Source organism: Coenobita brevimanus, chromosome 80 (genome assembly GCF_032717465.1).
Source record: "Coenobita brevimanus isolate Jiangsu-jjx chromosome 80, ASM3271746v2, whole genome shotgun sequence".
NCBI lineage: Eukaryota > Metazoa > Arthropoda > Malacostraca > Decapoda > Coenobitidae > Coenobita > Coenobita brevimanus.
In genome coordinates this window covers 21243322-21266464 of record NC_137033.1, presented here as the reverse complement: position 1 = coordinate 21266464, position 23143 = coordinate 21243322, and the positions used below count along the sequence as shown (strand labels likewise).

At 44.9% G+C, this 23143-nt stretch overlaps 1 protein-coding gene across 1 annotated transcript in view; it reads right to left on the bottom strand.

Moving 5' to 3' along the window:
* The window catches only part of LOC145409298 (putative cytochrome P450 49a1), a 32564-nt gene that overhangs the window by 2504 nt on the left and 6917 nt on the right, over positions 1-23143 (bottom strand). Inside the window, exons 4-8 of the mRNA XM_080279776.1 lie at positions 9482-9699; positions 1976-2051; positions 1601-1726; positions 690-855; positions 191-301 (exon numbers count right to left, since the gene is read on the bottom strand). Coding sequence (XP_080135902.1) covers positions 191-301; positions 690-855; positions 1601-1726; positions 1976-2051; positions 9482-9699 — 697 coding nt within the window. The remainder of the gene's footprint in view (positions 1-190; positions 302-689; positions 856-1600; positions 1727-1975; positions 2052-9481; positions 9700-23143) is intronic.

The window sequence follows — 23143 nt, the reverse complement described above, 5'->3', positions numbered from 1 at the left end:
GGGAGAGGGAAAGGGTACAGGGAAGAAGAAGAGAGAATGGGAGCAGGAGGAAAGGGAAGAGGGGATTGTACGAGATTGGAAGGGAGGTAGGAAGTGAAGAAGGTGTTCCTGGTTATTTCTATATACTTAACTGATGGAGAAATGGAGAGAGCTGATCTGAAAAGGGGAAGTAAAGAGGGAGAAAGCTGACCTGGAGAGAGTGTGTGGATGGGTCGACGTCCTTCACTTCGCGGTAGAGGCGGTCCTGTGTAGATGGATGGAGGGCAAGGAAGTGGAGACAGAAGCCTAGCGTAGTGGCCGTCTGAGGGTGACATAGCCATTTCATTTTTTTTTACAATGAGCACACAATTATATTTTTTTTTTTGGGGGGGGGACATATGATTAAAGACATTTCGGATACTGCGTAGATACAAAACACAGGTCTACAGTCTTTGCCATATATATTAATTTAAACATTCCACTTGTTACATGGAAACAGAGCATATGTGTACAATCTTTGGCACGCTTAATTTCAGACTCTTACAGGCAATTAGTAGTATGAAGACAGAGCATAAATATACAGTATATAGCCATTTGACATGCATGATTTTACCCACTCCAGTTGTTTCACAGTTGCAGCAGAAGTATACAGTTTTTGATACACATGTTTTAATACACTCCATTTATCACATACACACACACACACTAACCGCGTCAATGCCCCCTTGGAAGACCTCAACCAGCAGGAGAAGAACGTCCTTTGCGCTGAGGTCTGGGTTGGCCATCAGGGACTCGAGGAAGGGCTGGGTGATGGAGAACTGGTCGGGTGAGGCGGCTCTCTCATTCTTCAGTCTCTCCACCTCTTCCTCCACCACTCTGAGGAAGGGGAAGAAGGAAAAGAAGAGGTAGAGGAGGCAACTGCTCCTTAAGTTGCCTCACATCCTCTTCCACCGCTCTGAAGGAGGGAGAGGAGAGAGAAGAGTGAGGAGAGATAGAGAAGGCATCATCATAACGACTAATCTAACGACGACGACGGCGACAAGGAAGAAGAAAAGGAAGAAAAAGACAAGACAAGAGTGGAAAATGTGAGAAATTTGGGTGTTTGGGATGGTGATAGTGTGGTTATTCTGTCTTCTCACCCACCTTCTCCCTTTCCTTCCCTTCTGCCCTGCCTATTGCCTCTCCTTCCTCATCTTCCTCATTTTCTCATGCTATTCTTTTCGTGTCTTCCTCACTAGCTTTCCTTTCTATCTCCTTTACCCCTCGAAGTCTCTCTCTCTTCTTCCTTCCTCGTCTTCCTCCTCTCATCCTTCTCACTGCTCATCCCTATCGGTCTTCCTTTCTCTCTTTCTTATCTTCACTGTCCTGTTCTGTCTTCTCGCATCATACTACTTTTTCATTCTCCTTTTTATATCCTCCCCCTCCTCCTTCATCGTCCTCACCAATAACTATCTTCCTCCAACATTCCTCCCCCTCGACAGCATCCACCCTCCTCCTATCCACCTAGCAACCATTCCACTCTCATCCCCATCTTCCACCTCCCTGAAATTCCATCCTCTAATCCCCCCAAAGATTCCTCCCTATCAGTATTGTTCGATTCCCTTTCCCCAAATCCCCTTACCTGGAGATGGTGTCCTGGGCTGCAGCTAGTCTTCTGAAGGCCCTTGTGGGGAAGAGCTTGTACAGGGGCGGCGAGAAGATGGCTTTTCCCAGAACCCTCAAGAATTCTTCGTTGGCAGCAATTATACTTTGGGCACGGGTGTGGGTGTGGGTGTGATGAGTGTGGATTTGGGTAGGATAAGTCTTAGTATGGGAGTGTGTATGACAGCTGTAGGTATTGGCTGATGATTTAGATTGGGTAGCATGGGCGTGAGTGTGAGAAGGATGGATATCGGTGGAGGTTGAAGGATGGGTGTGGGTGGAATCAAGATTTTCGGTAAGAGGATTTGTATGATTTTCTTGGTTTGACAGATCCTTGTGGCCGTGAACTGAAGGCTGGATATGAGTGAAGGGCTGGGCGTGGGTGGGATCGAGGCAGCCCAACCGAGTGCCAAGAGACACCACACCCACAGCTGAAGAAAAAATAAAAAGAGTGGTCAGTAGAATTGGCAAAGAAATTAGGTACTATTAATACTATTGCCAACGAGAGAGAGAGAGAGAGAGAGAGAGAGAGAGAAGCACTAACACAAACACATTCACACAGTTTTAGAAAAGTCAGAGGGAAACACTCATTTACCAAGCATCAGAATCTCACACACACACACACACACACACACACACACACACACACACACACACACACACACACACACACACACACACACACCACTAATACTCACTAATAGACATGACTCTTGATAAAAAGAATGGTATATTTTTCCGGAATACAGAATCCAGACAATGAGATTCGAGAGGGCCACTAGCCATAAGGGGTTGAGGTGGGGATGAGGTAGAGAGGGGGATTTGGGGAGGGGGTGATTGGGGGGAAGTGGTATGAATATGCACGCACACGCCGTCTCCCCGCCACGCACGCAAACGAAAAAATATGAGGAAAAGAGTGCGTTTGAGGTATGCACACAAAAGCAAGCAAAAGAAGCAAGCACATGAGGTTACACACACACACACACACACACACACACACACACACACACACACACACACACACACACACACACACACACACACACACACACACACACACACAATAATCAGAGCGAAAAATCACAGATATTGGCGATGCATATTCCAATTAGTGTTTCGTTATTGTATGTGTTTTGATGTTCTCGTTCCTCGTTAATTAAAGGGATGATGATGATGATGATGATGATGATGATGAATGGTGTAGTTATTGTTGTTGTTACCGCTGTTGTTAGTACTGCAGTCATCACCATCATCATCATCATCATCATCATCATCATCATCAGTCATCGTAGCAGCGTAATCCAGCATTATTCCTTTCCCCATTTTCATTACTGTTTGTCATTCCACCTCTTTCTACTCAGCATCTTCTCCCTACTATTTCCATCCCTCCTCCGTCTCTCTCTCGCTCTCTCTCTCTCACCTCAGCCACCTCACTCTTTGCCACTAGCACCTCTCACCACCACAACCCCCCTCCCCTCTCTCTGTCTGCTGCTTCATCCCTTTCTCTCTCTCCACTACTACTGACACCGCTCTCTGTCCACCACTACCACTCCTCTCTCTTTACTACTACCACTCCTCCCTACCACTGCCCTCCCGCTCTCTCCAGAACCCCCCGCTTCTCTCTCTCTCTCTCTCTCTCTCTCTCTGTCTAACCGCGCTCCCCATACCATTACTCCTCTGTCCTTCTCTACCACTACCTTTTGCTCTCTTCCACTGCTCTCACTCACTCGTCCTTTCATTCGTCCCCCCAGCACGTGTCTGACCGGAAGTGAGGGTCGGCAAGGTGAGTCAGAGCTGAGGTGATATTGATTCTCTCTCTCTCTCTCTCTCTCTCTCTCTCTCTCTCTCTCTCTCTCTCTCTCTCTCTCTCTCTCTCTCTCTCTCTCTCTCTCTCTCTCTCTCTCTCTCTCTCTCTCTCTCTCTCTCTCTCTCTCTCCCATATTGCAAAGATATGCCTTATTAGTTTTGCCTCATCTTTAGTCCATTTCTTCATTTTTTTTTTAATGGCTGTGAGTGTTTTGCTTCTTCGTCTATTCAAACCAAGCCGGATTTGAGATGATGATGATGATGATGATGATAATGATAAAGAAAAAGAACAGCAGGCATACAGACTACAACACAAACATCATCATCATCATCATCATAATCAGCAACAAAATCCCAGCTCTCTCTCATTTCCGTACATACTAATCACCATCCACCGTTTTTTTTTTTTTCCTTCTTTTCATTTTTTTTTTCAACCCTACCGGAACTTTAGCCGGATATTGGAGTCTCAATGGAAAATGGCCCCCCTTCTGCCAGACGCCTGAAAATTCCCCCCTTCCACACGGGAAATTGCAGTTCGGTCCAGCTTTAAGTACCGAGGTGGGTAGAAGGTGAAGGTGGAGGGTGGAGAAATGGAGGGGAAGAAAGAGTGAGGTTGTGGGAGAAAGGGTAAGATGGAGGGGATGACGGGGAGTGGTGGGATAGAAGGGGAGAGGAGGAGGAAGAGAAGGGGAGAGATGAAGGGGGAGAAAGGGGAGATAAAGAGGGAGAATGAGGGAGAAAGGAGGAAGAGAAGGGGAAGAAGGCGCAGATGGAGAGGGGGAAAGAAAAAGATGGACAAGGAGAAATGAGCAAGGAAATGAGGAGAGATGGAGGAGGAGAAAGAGAAGGATGGACGGGGGGAGACGAACAGGGAAATGAGGAGAGATGGAGGGGGAGAAGCGGCAAGATGGAGAGGGAGAAGAGGAGAGATGAAGGGGGAGAAAGAGACAGTAAGGAACGGAGGAAGAACAGAAATAATAACTTGGGAATATAGATTTGTGGCTAAGTGTAATGCTATAGTTAATGATTATTGAAATGTTCCCTATAAATGCTTAGCCAGGAGCCCTTTTGTTCCTTTATTGAGTCTAGACAATGCACCTTGGCGGCGGGGGTGGCGGGGAGAGGGAAAGGAAAGGACGAGGTGAGGGGAAAGGGGAGGGGGAGAAGGGAGGGGATTATGAGAAGGGATCGTAGGTTTTACGAGCGCCCCTCCCCCTCCCCTTATCGAGCTGAATCTGCCACTGTAGAGAGAGCTTAGGGTAATGAAGGAGGCAGGAGAATGGCAGAGGTAGATAGATAGATAGATAGAGAGAGAGAGATTAAAAAGGATTAAAAGAGTGAAAGATAGCGAGCGTGAAAACAACGAAGAAAAGATACAGGTGGAAGATTAAAGAGGAACAGACGGGCTGCTGTCACGTCAAGTTGAGCAGACCTTGAAAGAGAGAGAGAGAGAGAGATTCGACTACTTTCACCAGTCATGCAGCTTCCCTAACTGATGTTTTCTCTCTCAGTGACCTCTTCATTCACCTGAGACCACGGTCACAACAGAACGTCATGGGCAATATATTATGAACAGGAAATTTTGTGCAAGATAATACAAACTGCAGCTCCAGATCTCCTAACACGAATTGTTCAGACTTAAATTTTTAAAGCAGATTAAAAATGAATGTCGTCGTGGTAGTGGGTAGGGGATGGAGGGACGGGCACATGTGAAGTATGCAACAGCACAGTAGTTTCGTTATGTAGTACTGAGCGCAGAAGTTTATGTTAAAGAGGTGGGAAGTATCAGTCTTAGTAAATACAGGGGGGCATGCTTAAGTAATATTTTAGTCTGACCATAAATAAGAAGTTGTTTTATGCCGTTCAGTTTTACATACCATATTTTTCACTAAATGGTTATAAGATCCCAAGCACTGCACACTAATTCAATAACACCTGATGTTTACTTGATACCTCTTTCCGTTACACGGTAAAATAATGCTGAACACGTTTTCCACTGATCCTAAGAAATTTCATTTCCTGTGAAATTTCCATTACAGTTTCTCTATTCTCTTTCCTCTTATTACCTACCGGTTTCTGCTGAGGGAAGTGATGTGTGAGGCGTTTTCCAGATTTACAACCCTTGTCTAAGGTTCAGTAATTAGATAACTTGGTTCTGACTTTACGATAATTCATGTGGAAAAAGATCAGGACGTTTGTTGCTGTTCTTGGTGCTCCCTTCGTGCTCCCCCATCCCTCTCATCTATCGTTGGTCTCCTGTTCCTCTATCCTCTTCATCCCCTTCCTCTGTCTACCTTCTTCTCTGCTCCATATCTCCATACTTACTTCTTTACCTTCCTCTTTTTCCTTCTCCGCCTTGTTTTTATCATTGTTCCTCTCCTCCCTCATTATTCATCACTTCTTTCTGTCAATATTCACTTTCCTCTCTGCTCACAATTCCTGTTCTCCATCCTTCCACCCTCCTCTCTCTCTCTCCATCTCCTCATCTCTCTCCATCCCCTTCTCTCCCTCCATCTCCTTCTCTTCCATCCTCCTCCCTGGTTGTTTCTCCTTCCCCCTGTCTCCTTTAATCCACCTCTCCCTCGATCTCTTTCTCTTCCTGCATCCCCTTCTCTCCATCCGTCTCTCTCTCCCTTCATCACCTCTCCCTCCATCCCCTTATCTTCTCCCATCTACTTCTTCCCCCCATTTCCTTCCCCCTCTCCCTCTTCTCCCTCCCACCCCTCTGGCCCTTCCCTGACAATCACAGTAAGTGGGGGTAAGGAGAATATGATCTTTTGCGTCTCCTCCACGGAATTCGCACCATACTTCCCCCCCCACACACACACACATTCACTTATTCACACACACGCAATCACGTACTCGCACACTCTGATCTACATGCACGCATTTACCGTTGTACACTTAAACATACACAAAGATACAAAATGAGAAAAGAAATAGATATACCAGCATATCGCGCACTTGTAACCTCACTTTGACATTTAAACATATGCAGTCTAACAATCTCTCTCTCTCAGCAAATATCGTGTAAGGCTGTGCACTCTGGAGTATATATATTCTATTTATATATATATATATATATATATATATATATATATATATATATATATATATATATATATATATATATATATATATATATATATATATGTAGAGAGATAGATCTATATATCTAGAGATGGACCTGTTTTAAACATGACCTACTTCCCATAGACCTGTTATCTCCCGTGAACCTACTTTCTCCTTTGGATCTGCTTTTACTCGATGGACTTTTTTTTTTTTTTATCCCAAGGACCTGCTGTCTCCAATCTATTTATTTTCCCGATAAACCTATTTTTCCTTATGGAGTTACTTCCCCCGTTGGACCTGTTTTCCACCTTGGACCTTGTTGTCGTCAGAGAACCTACGACCATTTTCTCTTGGGTGCCCTTTATGTTCCCAGTGAACGTATTTTCCTTTGGACCCATTTTCTCTCCATGGATCTGTTGTTCACGTGGATCTGTTGTTTCCTATAAACCTGTTTTCTTCCCGTGGGGGCACACCAAATCCCGACGTAGATCTATTTTCCCTCATGGACCTCTTTCCCCCATGGATCTTTTTTACACTCTGGGCTTAGGTTTCAGCCGGACCCATTACCTGCAAGGACGTATCCCCCATGGACCTTCTTTCCCTCATGAACATAATGTAACCATGGACATATTTACCCGATAGTGTATTGCTTATTTTCCCCCATCCATCCACGCACCCTCCCACATACCTACAGCCTTACCAAGTGTATTAAGTCCATCTCCCTGCTTGACCTCCGGGATGCCGCACATTCACCCACCTGTGCAAAAAGCCCTCCCACCCACCCACTAAGGCCACCCACCCCAAAAAAAACTACCCAGCCACCCACAAAGCCCTCCCACCCACCCACCCACAAAGCCCTCCCACCCATCCACAAAGCCCTCCCACCCCACCCACCTGTTAGTCACGAAGAAATGCTGTGAAAAGGATACAGGACTGTAGTAGTGTCTTATACTGTCATTGAGCTACGGGACTCAAAAGGACGAGCATCTCTACCTAGTTAATGTGAATGAACTGTAGGAGGTAAGACACAAAAAAAGTAGAAGAGAGGAGAGGAGAGATGAGACGTATGTTAGAGGAAGGATGAAGGAGAAGAGAAAAAGAAAGAAAAGAAACAATACGACCCGGAAAAGAGACGATGGAACAAAAAGGGGAGGAAAAAGGTGAATAAATAATGAACACAAATGGAAGAAGAAAGGAGGACAAATGAAGACACGAAAATATAAGAGAGGAAGGAAAGGAGGATAAAGAGAGGTGAGGCTGAAAAGAGGAGGGAAGTGAAGAGGGTAATCGAGGCATTGGGAGCTGCCCCTTCAAAGAGAGTAATGAGGGAAGGAGTAAAGAGAAGAGAGAGAGAGAGAGAGAGAGAGAGAGAGAGAAATGCAAAGCTAAAAGAAAAGAGGAAGTGGAAAGAGCAGTCGAGCCAATTAATGGAGACAAAGAAAAAAAAAGAAGGGACAGAGAAAGACGAAAGCTCGAAAATGTGGAAGAAGAGAATACGCAATAAAAAGGCTAATGAGATGTGCAGCTGAAAGAAGAGAAAGACAAATGAGAGAGAGAGAGAGAGAGAGAGAGAGAGAGAGAGAGAGAGAGAGAGAGAGAGAGAGAGAGAGAGAGACGAGGAAAGGGCAAAAATAGGTACAGCTAAATGAACAGAAGACACAAGAAAAATAAAAGTCATAAAAAGATAAGAGAAATGGGGATAAAAACGCTTTAAGAGGCACAGCTGAAAGGAGAAGGGAAGTGGAAAGGACAGTCGACAAAAAATGGAATGGAAAAACACAGAAAGGAGAGAGAGAGAGAGAGAAGAGAAAAAGAAAAGACGAGGAGGAGAAAGCCCCCAAAAGTGTAAAAGTCACATCTAAGAGGAGAAGGGAAGTGAAAAGGGCAATCGAGGCTCCATTAGAAGCTGTGCCTTCAAAGAGGGTAATGAGGGTAAGAGTAATTTCATCAGGGGACTTTTGTGTGAGTGAAGTGTGTGTGTGTGTGTGTGTGTGTGTGTGTGTGTGTGTGTGTGTGTGTGTGTGTGTGTGAGAGAGAGAGAGAGAGAGAGAGAGAGGGGGGGTTGTTTGTTCGAGTTTTGTATATCCGCTGCTTTAATATTTTGTCAGTGTGTTTCTCTCTCTCTCTCTCTCTCCAATAATTTCTCTCCGTTCCTCCCTTCCTGTATCTTTAGCTATATCTCATCTATGTTCCTCTCCCTTCTCTCCCAGTTTTGTCTTTTCTCTCCATACACTCATCTTTCACTCGTGCCTATTCCCATTTTCATTCTTTTATTTCTGCTGTTCCTCAGATCCACATATTTCTCATGTTTTTCATTTGTTGTTTGTCTGATCTTCATTTCTTTTCCCCTATATTTCACTGGCTGTCCCATCTTCCCCTCGCGTATTTCCCTTTCTCTTTATAATTTTTTTCCTCTTTGTTCCCCCCTCCCTTTCTCAGTAGTCAATGGTCTTTACCCTTTTTCTACTTCTTTCCACTGTTTTCCCATCCTCCCAACACCACTTCTTTTTCCTGCCATATATTTTACTGATTTGTTATTTGCATATGTGCCCCCGCTTTACGAACTGTTTCCTCCCTTCTCTTTACCTGTGTCCACCTCCTATTTCCGTCACATCATACCTGTTCTTTTCCCTACGTATCTTATTCCTTCCTTCCAACGTGTAGTGGAAAAGGGGAAGCAGGAGGTCAGAAAATAGATACCCATCCTTTTGCCCTCTGTTTATGACTCTTTGACTACCCACTGTTCCCTGTGCCTCTTTCTATAGATCCACCCTCACATACCTTCCATTCCTTGGCCGGCTAGACTTCTGGATAAAGTATGTCCCCCCCCCCTTGTCCTCCTTTTCCCAGCTGTAATGGGGACTGGGACTATTGCGGATCGAATTTTTCGGGAAGATCAAGGGGAAAAAATAAGGTAATGATACACTGCATTAAAGGTCCTTGTGTGGTCGATAGGCATTATTTTAAGATTCATTATTCCTACCTTCCAGAGTGTAGTGGAAAAGGAGAGGCAGGAGATCATGGACAAGATACCCCTCCTCCTGTCCTCCTCCCTTCGACGGTTCCAGAGGGTGGTTGGACGCTATGACAAGAGCCAGGTCCTCCGCCACCTGAGCCTGTGCGGGGCGGTATGCGCTCACCACCTCCCTGCGCAGAAGGGGATGGATAGCGCTGCGCAGTCTTTTCCACTCTGGCCCGTTTCTGAAAAATGAAGACATGGGGTTTGAATAACGTTTTCCGGTAAGTCATTCTTGTCACTGTTTATTATTATTATTATTTATAGTATTTGTAACCCCTGGCCTATCTGAACATGAACTCAGTGGTCTGAAGGATAAAGCTGCCCTTCCCCTGCAGTCCACTGTCCTCCTTTTGGGGTACTGAAAGTGAAGTGAAGGACGTTTGTTTAACCAGGTAGCGGAGTCATTGAGTCATTTCGGTGCCACAACGTAAAAGCGCCCCTCTCCAGCACCGTCATTGTTTATTGCTTGCATTGCCAGACTAAATGGTATTGATGTATATTGGTTAGGTATCAGGTAACGTTTGTGATTACCAGTATGTATTTCTCTGACGTTACTTGGAACTTATACCTGCATTATCTTGTGACAAGAAAAGGTATTGCAAATGAACCAATTCATCGTGGCCTGCTAGGCATAAAAAGGATTTGGTGAAAATATTTGTATATGTATTTATGTATATTTATATCTGTATTTGTATTTTCGTTCCTGCTGTTGAAATTGATTCTGCTTGAATGAGTATCTAAAGCCGGATCGTTCTTTAAGTATTTGTTGTAGAACGGTCAAAAGGATTCTTTAAAAAGATATATATGTCTGAAATTTGAATAAGAGACTCCCATTGTGTTCGGGAAACGAATCTGATATTTGTCAGTTGCCGTCTGAATCCGGATTTTCGTTTTACAAAGGAAACGAGATAATACTTAGATCCCAATTAATCTTTTTTCTTTTATGTGTGTGTGTGTGTGTGTGTGTGTGTGTGTGTGTGTGTGTGTGTGTGTGTGTGTGTGTGTGTGTGTGTTTTCGTGTTCTTGTTCGTGTTCGTGTTCGTGTTCGAGGTTTGCGGAGGGACGTAAGTTGGGGTTAAGTGCGTACAGTCAACCAAAGGTCTTTTTGTGTGTGCATATGCGTCGTCCCTACTTTCCTCTCTCTCCCTCTCTTCCTTCTCCTTCCTCGCGTCCTTCCCCCTCCCTCTCTTCCTTCCTTTCTTTCCCTTCCTACCTTCTTTTCCCTCTCTTCCTTGATACGTCTCCATATCTTACCACGCTCCTCTCTCTCTCTCTCTCTCTCTCTCTCTCTCTCTCTCTCTCTCTCTCTCTCTCTCTCTCTCTCTCTCTCTCTCTCTCTCTCTCTCTCTATCTATCTATCTATCTATCTATCTATCTATCTCTCTCCCCTTCCCTTCAATCCCTTTCATCTCACTCACTCTTCCCCCAAGTTCGGTTTGTCCCTACCGCCGGCTTCCTCCATAGTTATCTTTCCTTCCTCTCCTTCACCTTTCCCTCTCTCTTTCCCCTCCCTTTCACCCACCATCCCTTACCTCTTTCCAATAATGTTTTCCTTTCTCCCTCTTCTCCCTTTTCAAGTTTCCTCGTTCTTACCTTCTTTCGCTTTCGTTTCCTTCATAGCTTTCCTTTTCTTCCTTCAGAAAGAGAGAGAGAGAGAGAGAGAGAGAGAGAGAGTGAACAGTCGTAAATATAGCGTGTGTTTCCACTGATTTTTGCATTTATTTTATGTTTCGGTAGGTGTGTTTCTTTCCCTTTTTTTTTTTTTAACAGCTTGGATACATTGACGTTCGATGTTCCACGCTTTTTAACTCTTGTCAGCGTTTTAATATGGATGTAATCGCTTTTGGATTGGGTGAGAGAGGGGAAGAGTGGCTGTGACAGTGGCAGTGGGGGAGGGGAGGAGTGGGAATGGATGAGAGGGGATTGGTAGAGGGGAATGGGAGTGGGAGTGGGTGAGGAGTGTGGGAGTAGGAGTGGATGAGGGGAATGGAGTGGGAGTAGATGAGGGGAAAAGTGTGGAAGTGAATGGGGGGGAGTAAAAATGGAAGTGGATGAGGAGAATGGAGTTGGAGGGAGGGAAATTGAATGGTCTAGATGAGGGGTAAGGAATGAGTGAAACGGGAATGATGAAGCAGAAAAGAATGATGTTAAGGGAATGAGGATGGGAAGTGGGAGGGAGAGAGGAGTAGGAAGACGTGATGTGAGTGTATGGGAGTGACGGAGGTGGAAAAAAGAAAAGAAAGGGAGAGCGTTGGGAGAATGGAGTGGGAAGAGGGAGGTAAAGGGAAATGAGAGAGAGAGAGAGAGCACAACAACACATCCCCTCTCGTCTCCATGACAACTAGCTCACTCACCTAGAGACCTTGTTAGCATCCCCTCTCTTGCCTGGCTGGTCGCAACACTACACTCTTACCACACACATTCACTGTATATATATATATATATATATATATATATATATATATATATATATATATATATATATATATATATATATATATATATATATATATATATATATATGTATGTATGTATATATATATATATATCATATATATATATATGTATATATATATATATATATATATATATATATATATATATATATATATATATATATAAAATATGTATGTATGTATACAAACACACACACACACATCACATATATAGATAGATAGATAGATATAGATAGATAGATAGGTAGATAGATAGATAGATATAGATATTGATATATAGATAGACAGATAGAGAGATAGATATAATGTGTGTATGTATGTATGTATGTATGTCACAGCTTCACCCCCTCTCACAGCCCCTCCCTTAGTTGACCTCTCCCTCCTACCGTGGGTACTCCTCCTTTTTTTTTTTTCCCCCCTTACATCGGCTCAATTCCTCCCTCACTTTATCTCTCGCTCCCTCACATCGGCATTATCTCCCTCCCTCTCTCTTGGTATTCCCTCCCTTCCGTCTGTACTTGCTACCTCCCTGGTGGTTTTCCCTTCACATATTCCCACATCGCTCCTCCTGTACATCGTCGCCCTTTCCCTCGAACAGTCTCACTCCCTTTCCCCCACACAAATTCCCTTCCTTCCTCTCAGAAAGTCTCTCTCCCCACCCCTTGCTCAATCCCCCTCTCCTCCCCACACATAGTCCCCCTCCCCATCCCTCACACAATCTCCCTCCCTTTGCATTATATACGTCCCATATCTCACGTTCTCTCCCCCTCACACAATTCTCCCCTTCGATTGCAGTCTTCCTCCTTTCCCCTCACACATTCCCCTCACCTCATCTCCCCTCCATCTAACACACATTCCTCCCTCACACACTGTCCCTTTTGCCACACACACACGACCCCCCTCACTTCCCCTTTCTTCCCCTCACACATCCCTCTCACCCCATCACTCCCAGACCCTCTTCACTTCCCTTCCTCTCCCCTCCCGGAATCACTCTCACCCCTCCTCACTCCCAACCCCTCCTTCCCTCCCCTTCCTCTCCCCTCATCACCCATTCTCCCCTCATCTCACACCTACACACTCGGCCAGTAATGAGTGAGAGAGAGGTAATCAACTTTATGTTCCCCTGTCGTCATTAGCTACACACACACACACACACACACACACACACACACACACACACACAGGCAATCCGGGCTCTCTCCTGCAACGTGCACACGAGGGATAAATGCCAAGTCTCTGCAGAGAGAGAGAGAGAGAGAGAGAGTAGGAAGAGTTGGGAGGATGTAAAAAATTCTCTTCCACCGCTGAAAGAAAAAAATTGGCAGCAAAAATATAAAGTTCTTAATAAGCTAACCTGGAAATTAGGATAAAGTGCGTAGACTTCACTTAGACCTGGATGAAGTACACACACACACACACACACACACACACACACACACACACACACACACACACACACACACACACACACACACACACACACACACACACACACACACACGGAGGTCAAAAACACTGGTATGAAAAATCTGACACGCACTCCTAGATTCTCTCTCTCTCTCTCTCTCTCTCTCTCTCTCTCACACACACACACACACACACACACACACACACACACACACACACACACACACACACACACACACACACACACACACACACACACACACACACACACACACACACACACTTAAATACACCCAGACCTTTCAAGCCACGGTCATTCACAGTTCACACCACCCAGACCAGCAGAACACAAGAACATAGAGACAGAAGAGATTGAAACAGAGACAAACAGAGGAAAGGAAATACTGAAGAGGCATGGAGAGGCACGAGAGACAGAGAGAAGGAGAAAAGAGAGGTAGGAGAGAGAGACAAGAGAGAGAGGCAGATAGGATAGACAAAAAGGGCAGGGAAGAGATACAATCAGATTCAGAGGGCGTAACAAAAGCGACAGTGGAGAGGAGATATGCAAAAGACAAAGGAGGAAACGGGGAGAGAGAGAGAGAGAGAGACGGTGTTGGAGGAAAAGGGACAGAGATAATAGGTAGAGGACAGAGAGGAGGAGGGAGGGACAGAGAGACGAAGGTGGAGCATGTAGGGAACGACAGGTAGACACGACTCAGACAGTGGACCACGACTCATCAACAACCCGGCAACGACCTCCCCCAGACGCTGCACAATATTCACGATCCCTTCCCTCGCCACGGTGCAGGAAGATATGGGTGGGGTGTAGTTGGGGAGGAAGTTGAAGTTGTGGGTGGGGCGTTGGTGGAGAGTTGAGGGTGGGATGTGGTTGGGGAAGATGATATGGGTGAGGAGTGGATGGAGAGGAAGTTGAAACTGTGAATGGGAAGTGAGTAGGGAGTTTTGGATGGGAAGTGGATGGGGACTGGATGAGGAGGAAGATATGGGTAGGGAATCGATGGGATGTAGTTGAGGAGTCAGTGGGGAGGAGGTGTAGATTTGTGAGCAGGGTTTCCTGGATGAACAGTTGTGGGTGAGGAGGAAGATGTGGCTGGGGAGTGCGTGGAGAGTTATGCAGTGGGTGTTGTGGGGTGGGAGTTGTGGTGAACTGATGAGAATTGAGTTGAGAATTAGGTGGAGAATGATGGGTGGGGAGTGGGGGAGGAGTTGTGGGTTGGGGGCTGTGGAGAAGGGAAGGGAATTGGAAGGTATCTGTGTTATACAAGTGGGGAAGAATTGTTATGAGTGATGTGCGACTGGGTGGTGTGTAAGTTTAGGGAGTGGATGGTATGTGTGTGGAAGTGAGTGGTATTTGAGTGTGTAGGAGTGTGTGGTATGTGAATGTGGGAGAGTGATGTGCGACTGGGTGGTAAGTGTAAGTGTAGGGAATGGGTGGTATGTGTATGGAAGTGAGTGGTATTTCAGTGTGTAGGAGTGTGTGGTATGTGAATGTGGGAGAGTGGGTGATGTGTGAGTGTGAGGGAGTGGATGATGTGTGAGTGTAAGGGAGTGGGTGTTGTATGACTGAGTAGGAGTGCGTGAAGTGCGTAGGTGATGTTAAATAGTATGGTGTATGTGTAACGAGAGCGTGAGAGTACAGGATGGGAGAAAAAAATCGACGTACACTGAATGGATAAGTGTTTGGGGAGCGGATGAGAGGGCGATAGCTTGAAGTACCTGCGAGGGCGTGGGGAGATTTGGAGTACGAAGTGGCCAGGGAGTAATGAGGGAAAAATCGTGGATGGAGAAATGAAGTTCCTATGGGAAGAGAATGAGCTGAGTGTAGGATGTGCTGGTTTATTAATCAGGAAGAGGGAGGGGACGGGGAGTTTGTATTTTTCAGGTATTTAGCAGCAAGTGACGAGTATGTTCTTAGTATTTTCAAACGAGCCGTGTGTAATTCAGTGAGTGACTAGTATTTTGAATCTTCTGCAGCGATAAGCGATAATTCAGTTCCACTTTCCAGTAAATGACGAGTGTTATCTGAATCATTCCATCAAGTGACGAGTATTAGTGAGTATATTCCAGGGAGTGACTAGCATATCCTAAGTGTTCTCCGACAAGTGGCGAGTCTTAGTAAATATTTCAACGAAACGAGTATTGCCCACGAATATTCTCCCAAGCCACGCATATTTCCAGGGAGTATTGCACCAAGCAACGATTATTTTCCGCTTATTCTGAGTTTTCTCCAACAACTCACGAGTATTAGCGAGTATATTGCAAAAAGTGACGAGGATTATCTGAGAATTTTCTGTGAAGTGCTGTTGTGGGGTACGTGGGAGGTGGTGGGACTGTGTCGCCTTTAACACGTTGTATCTTTCATATATGCCTGCTGGAAATAGTGTCCTCGTCCCCATATCCCCCATTTATCGTCCGTTCTCGGCCGTTCTCGTACTTTTAATGGTCCTCTCGTCGTCTGTTCTAGTTGTTCTTGTCCTCTTATCATCAATTTATTGCCTTTTCTCGTTCGTTCATCGTCTTTTCTCATTGTTCTTGTCCCTTATCGTTCTTATCATCCCTCCTCGCTCCCATATCGTGTGTTCTCGTCTCTGTGGTTCGTCCTTGTCCTCTTATCGTCCGTTATCGTCTCTATCATCGGTTCTCGTCCCGTGTCATGCGTCGTCGTCCTTTTATTTAACACCTGTCGTTCCTCCTCTTGTTATTATCCTCCTGTTATGATTTGTTCTTGTAATTTTATTGCCATTTCATATCCGTGTATCCTTATTTTGTTCCACTTTATCATCCTTTATTGCCCTTCGGCCCCTTTCGTCTTCTTCCGGTCTCTTTTCTTACATAAGGGGGAACCTGACGAAATTAATCATGAATTCAAAGGTTGTGTGTGTCGCATCATTGTGAGAGAATTAATCTGTTTAACGTAGGGTAAGTGACCAAAAGAAAAAAAATTATCTGTGGTAATAGTTAACTTTTATGGGGAATTTCTTGTCGTGAAAGATTTCATGGGATCCTTTATAAATACGAACCCAGACGTCTGACCTGAACTGCAGACAGAAAGACAAAATTCACACCCACACCCAAACACAAACGCGCGCGCTCGCACACACACACACACACACACACACACACACACACACACACACACACACACACACACACACACACACACACACACACACACACACACACACACACACACACACACACACACACACACACACACACACACACACACACACACACACACACACACACACACACACACACACACACACAAAACAACCTACAGTACACCACGCAGCTGTACTCTAACGCTATTTTCTGTATCTCCCATTGTCTCCTCTTGACCAAACCTCTTCTCTTTCCATTAACCATCCAAAAGAAAAAAAAAGAGAGAGAGAAAGAAAGATCCCTTGTACTGGGACCCATTCTCTTTGCCTTCACCCCTTCACTGCCAGGACGAATTTTCTGTTGGTTAGGTAAGGATGGCTTTTTTTCTTCTTTGGAGTGACTTTTCGAACTGGAGAGGTTGAATTTTGCCTTCATTAACCCCTTCACGGCCAAGTCTCTCTTCTAAACTAATTAATACTGTGTGTAGGTAGTATTATATGGGTACATACATAAATACATACATGGACATATACATAGAGATAGATACAAGGACTGATAGACTGATTGGTAGACAGACAGGTTGAGGGATAGGGAACATATACACCTAGATGTGTGTGTGTGTGTATGTGTGTGTGTGTGTGTGTGTGTATACAGTTTGTATGTATACAGGTATGTATGTGAATCTGTCTGCGTGTGTGTCGTGGTACTCTGGATGGTGTGAGTCCTCGTATACTGGAGACGAAAACTGTGAGTAGTAAAAACGCTTGACAAAGGCGAGGAGAGGGACTGAGGATCAAAGGCAGGGGGTGTCACCAGTGTCTTCCCTGAGGACCAGAGTACGCGGCGTCATCTGCATGTACTCCACGCTCCACCACCCTCCTTTACACTGACAATTTCATCTTCATACTCAAGACATCTCCCTCGCACGCAAAGTACATCTTTCCTCGTCCTCAGAATATCTCGATGGATGTAAATCACTCTCGTACTTTTTTCGTAAATGCAGTTAGAAATATACGTCATTAAGTTTTTCTCTCGGCTTTATCTTCATTTTCTCTAAGTTCAGGCTCTCATCCCCTCCAGGCCCCGAATACCCCGATAGTTACTGCGACTTGAAGCGGGATTGATAAAGGCTTGGCTCTGTGAAGCAAGGCAAGGCGGGTCTAAAGGTGCAGTCACCTTTACCCAGCCCCGCCTCCGTCACACAACCACATGCACCCATCACCACACCCTCAGGACAGACCTCCATGGGTGCGGTCACACTTGCTCCAAACATGTGATCGACAAGATGAAACGAAGCACCGGGTTAGAGCCACTGCAATATCCAAGTCGGAACGTTGGATGGACCTCTGAGCGTCACATTCACTTATCGATCACATGTTTGGAGCAATTGTGGCCTCATCCTAATTTTTGAGGTATTAATGTAGATTCATTTCTTCATTTCGAAAATGTTCTCCTTAGGTGAGTCAAATAGCACAGCTATAGCAAAATTAACAGAAGCTGCATTATCGGTCCAAATGAGTTAAATTTCTTGGCAAAGATGCCCTACCCCCTTTGGGGCTGAGTAGTTAGTATTACGGCAGGAAAAATAAGGCTGCAGATGAGGAATGATTAGGATTTTGCAGTTATTTTCTTTCACGACAGATCCCGGTGTAAGATAAGATGTGGCCCTAGATATATAGATACACAGATTGGTAGGTAGGCAGGTGGAATGTTAAGAGATTTTGCTTCATATTACACAATAATAATTTACACTTTTCACCTTGCGATTTTCCCCTCTCATCTTTCCCGCTCCTTCTCATTCGTTTGTTCCAGCCAGCGAAAACACAGTACTTAAGCTGAAATTTGGTGTGTAAAATTTTCGCTCCATATAGCTTGTAAAATTTTCCTACATGAGGAGCACCAGAATTTTCTCCTCACAGCTACTGAACCAATCGCAGCATAATGCACCATTTTGAAGATGTCATGAAAACTATCTTCCATTGGTACTAAATTTTTATCCCGGAAGAGCCAAATACGGCCGAAAAATGCCCAAAATATTTCCGCAAGGCCAGAACATAACACCGTCTTTTTTTTCCTCAGCTGTTATGCTAGTAATGACATCAACCTTTTTTAAACTCTCATGATAACAAATAAATTTTTATCCTACATCATCATCATCATCATCACCATCATCATCATCATCAAAATTTCCAGCAATTATGAATGAGAGTAGGAGATTCAGGAACAGGAAATGGAAGACACACGAGTTGGAGAGCTATCATGAGAGTTCCCAGCAGAGATGCGCCACGATTTCATTCGCTTGTTAGTCAGGCTTTGGAAACAGATGAAGTAGGTGAATGGGATGGATGGGGTAGTGGTGACCCAATCGTGTGTGTGTGTGTGTGTGTGTGTGTGGGAGAGAGAGGGGGGGGGATTAGTTAATGCCACACGGAATGTGCCCACTCCTAAAACCATGAGATCACTCCCCTTAAAGTGGCTTACTGTGCCTCCGTCCACCTTTCCACCCACTGACCCACACCCTTTCCGACCTGCTGTGAAATGCGGCCCACTGTTACTCTGACCTGTTTGAGGCATCTACTGTCTTTGGGTCACTGGACTCTGCCTGGTATGCGTCTATCGTCCACTCGCTTCATCTTACGCAGAGCTAAGTGCATCTTGAATTTATAAGCACTTTGAATTATTAAGAAAAATCTGATATGGTTTCTCACCTTCAGGACATTATTTCACACCGAACGAAATGCTGATGGTAGTTCTAGTTGCAGCCCCAAACTCCTCTGAATACAAACCCAGTTGACCGCAGGTTGAAGCTGACTTTCTCTTGCAACTCATCATTTTCCATTCGGGTGGAGAGGGAGGAAAATGAGGGACGTTTATATATCCAGGCAGCTCCACTGCCCAGTTATATCAACGCCACCACTTGAGGGCATCCCTCTCCAGCACCAAAGTGCCGTTATCCATTTTAAGGGTGTAGTTCAGATCTTTGATACACTGCACGAGGAACGGTTTGTGATGACATTGTTACTCGTCAAAGTCTGGAAAAGCTTTAAACAAACAACAAGACTTCGTTAGCTGTGAAACCAAGGCTGTCACTTCCTCTTTTCTGAGGGGTGGGTGAGTGGGTGGAGAGAAACAGTGGCTGACGCGTGTACGAATTGATTGTGTCAGGATGCTGCCTTGATGTCACTATAAACGTGTTGCAGAGGGTTTCTTTCTCTCTCTCTCTCTCTTTTTTTTTTTTTTTTTTTTTTTTTTTTTACCTGACGAGGATCTTCAACCCCTTTCAGTTTGGTCAGTGCTCACGTTTGACTAGACAGAAGGGAACATTTGACTAGTAACCAAGGACACTCTTTCCTACCTCTTAATCAACTAGTTCATTTAACCACGGCTTAGTATGTACGTTGTGTGAGTGGCCCAGTTCCATCAGGTCAGAAGAAAATTAGGATAGTACAACATTCCGAGTCTCGAAACCTAGGAATATAGGAGAAGCCAGCTGTTCAGGGATGAGGGAAAGAACAAGAACTGTAGCTGATGAGTGTACCATCAGCATCAAAAGTCATGTCGTCTCTCCTGTGTTTCTTTCCTTGTATTCTGATTAGCAGTGTGGTGAATCAGCTGCAGCCGACACTTATAACTTATTTGGCCACAGGTCAGTGTCATCAGGTATTCACTACATTGATTTTCAGAGTTAAAGGTGAGAAAAGCAGGAGGTGAGACAGGAACTCTTGATAATGACTGTACAGGAAGGGATACAAGTGTCTTCCCTAAGTCTGACGAATACATAGCGGAAAAAACCGAATCATCAGCAACACGCAAGAACAGAGATGGGGTTTTCATTGCATTTCACCATATGTAAATATTCTTTAGACGGAACTGGGAATATAGTGTTTCTTCGAGTGTACCTCCTACCAAACATCCTCTTTAGTTGTCAAGGCAGCGGGGCTCTCTGCATGGATAACCTCTTCCTCCCTGCCCACCAGACCCATGAAACCCCATGAAAATATAGCGCCTTCAGTCCGGTGCCATTTCTTTCACTGTTTTACTAGTTTTGTTGGATGATTTTTACTGGGTTTAGGCGATCCTTATAGCTTGTTAGATTACTTTGTTTGGTTTAGGAGATCCCCATAGCAGAGAATGGGTTATTGAAGCTTGTATTTAACCCATCTGTTCCGAAAAGTCTCTCTAAAGCTGAATATATCCGTCTTGACATACCACGAACATAAAACTAATGACGTCATTGTAGTGAAAGGGTTACCATCCGTGAGATTAAATTTCTCTCTTTGAGCCTTGTTCTCTTCGGTTAAGAAAGCTCCTTATTAACTTTTTCTTACCAGGTTATTCTGTATCCGCCATGGTAATATTCTCTTGTATGTTATTAATCAACCTCGTTATCAGAGAGACATAGGTAACATACAAAATAACAGAACGATTTTATTTAGCCCAGGTGTGGCTGTCAGGAGTTTAGTACAAGGGGTCCTTCGTAGCCAAAGTAAAACTGTCCTCTAACAGCCGGAGTGAAACAGAAAGGACCTCATGGCGCTGAAGGAGGTGAAAATGGTCCTGAAAGTTCTCCTCCAAGCACTAGACAACCCCTCTCCTTTAAGCGGCCGAACCCTTCAACCTCTGATAATTTAGCAACCCGAAACCACAGTCTGCCTTTTTTTTTTTTTTTTTTTTTTTTTTTTTTTAAATAGTCGCTTTCCCTAGAACTAGACCTGTTTCTGGTAGTTTCCCCTTGAACACAGACAAGTCCCTCTCGTGTTAGTTCCTGGATCGACAGTCTAACCTTCTTGGAGTCGGTGTAGACCTGGAAATATAAGGCTTTCTTGATTCCCTCAGAACAGATAGACTCTCAACTCCACTCTTAAAGTCACTGAAATCACAAAGCCCTGACACTTTGCTATCCCTCGAACAACCTGCCTCTTTTTCAGTCCTTGTATCCCTGGGCAATACGAATGTCCCTGATAGGTAACCTCCACTGAGCACAGAACCAGACTTTATTTTAACCACCAAAAGCTTAAAACACTGACAATTTAGCATCCCTACAAGGACAGCTAACCTCTTTTCGAATTGTCATAAAAGATGCGAGAGTTCCTGCTAATTTTTTTCTTAGAACACAAGTAGCTTCTGTCGCTTTAATTGCCGTCTGCATGAAACACTGACAATCTAGCCTGCCACAAACGACAGTGTATTGTACGTCTCACTGAGCCGTCACAAACCTATTATATTTCCCCATGAGCACAAAATCCCTTTCCTTTTTAGCACCTGAAGGCCTGAAACACTTTCCAGCATCACTCGAATAACAGCCTACCGTGAGTGTATCAAACTGTTTTCTTACGCGAGCACGTTCGGTCCGAGTTTCCTCTCCTGTCTCTTGTTTTTCTCATCTTTCCTATCTCCGCCCCTGTCTCCCTGTCTCTCTCGCTCTCTGTCTCTCCCTGTGTCTCCCGCTCTCTGTCTCTTCCTGTCTCTCCCGCTCACTGTCTCTCCCCCTCCTCTGTGCTAACCTCGCCTATCTGCTCCATCCGCTTCAACCTGACCTCGCTAAATATGAAAGGCGCCCAACTGGCAGCGCACGACATGTAAACGCCCCTTTAGGTGGGAAACTTGAGTTGGGATAGGGACTAGAGGGGACTGTTTAAGGGGGTGTTTGGGACCTGCTAAAATACACTGGAGAGAGAGAGAGAGAAAGAGAGAGAGAGAGAGAGAGAGAGAAAGAGAGAGAGGAAGTACAACAAGCATCCGACCTTGTTTACGAGGCAGTACGTAACACTTGGACTGAAACACTAAAAATTCCACTCGAAAGCTTCAACACACCCAGGCAATTGGATTTGACTATCACTCGGGCGTGAGCATATTTACTGGTGAATTTGAAGCGAAATGTTTGTTCGGAGGTTAATTAATATCGCTGAAATATTATAGGTGAGTGCATTCGATGGGGTCATTCGAATCTCCCTTCCCTTCCCCTCCCTTCCAGTCCCCCATCCCATTCCCCCATCCCATTCCCCCTCCTACACTTTCCCCTCCCCTTCCCTGCCTCTACCTTCTCGCTCTCATTCCATTTCCTCCATCTCAATCTCCATCACTCTATATCTGTTCTCCTTCACTTCAAATTTGCACTATTTATTTCTCATTTTGTACCCCCATCTTCCTCATTTCCCCACCACTTTGTCCTTCCTCCCCCCCGCGCATTCTCCCTCCCTCCCTTCCTCCTTCCTTCCTCCTCTCTCCCTCTTTCCCTTCCCCTGTGACATTATTCTAATTGTTCCACATCAACTCCCCACCTCTCCTTGTAGTCAATTTCCCTCATTCACCACTCCATTTTGATTATCTCCCCATCTCCCTCCCCTGCCCCATCCCCCTCCTTCCTCAGTCCCTCCTCATTCTCCCTCACTATTCAACATTTTCTCTCCTCGTCTTGCTTTTGTTGATTTTTCGTTATTTCCTTTCTTTTTTTTTTTTTTTTTTTTTTCAGTTGCTCCGTCTCATTTTACCGGGACCCATCTCTTCATCTGGGTTTGTTCATATCCGCTGCCAAACGTTTTTCACCCGAGAGAACCGCAGTATAACACCTAGTTTGAACAATCCCTGAGAGAGAGAGAGAGAGAGAGAGAGAGAGAGAGAGGGGGGGGGGTCACCT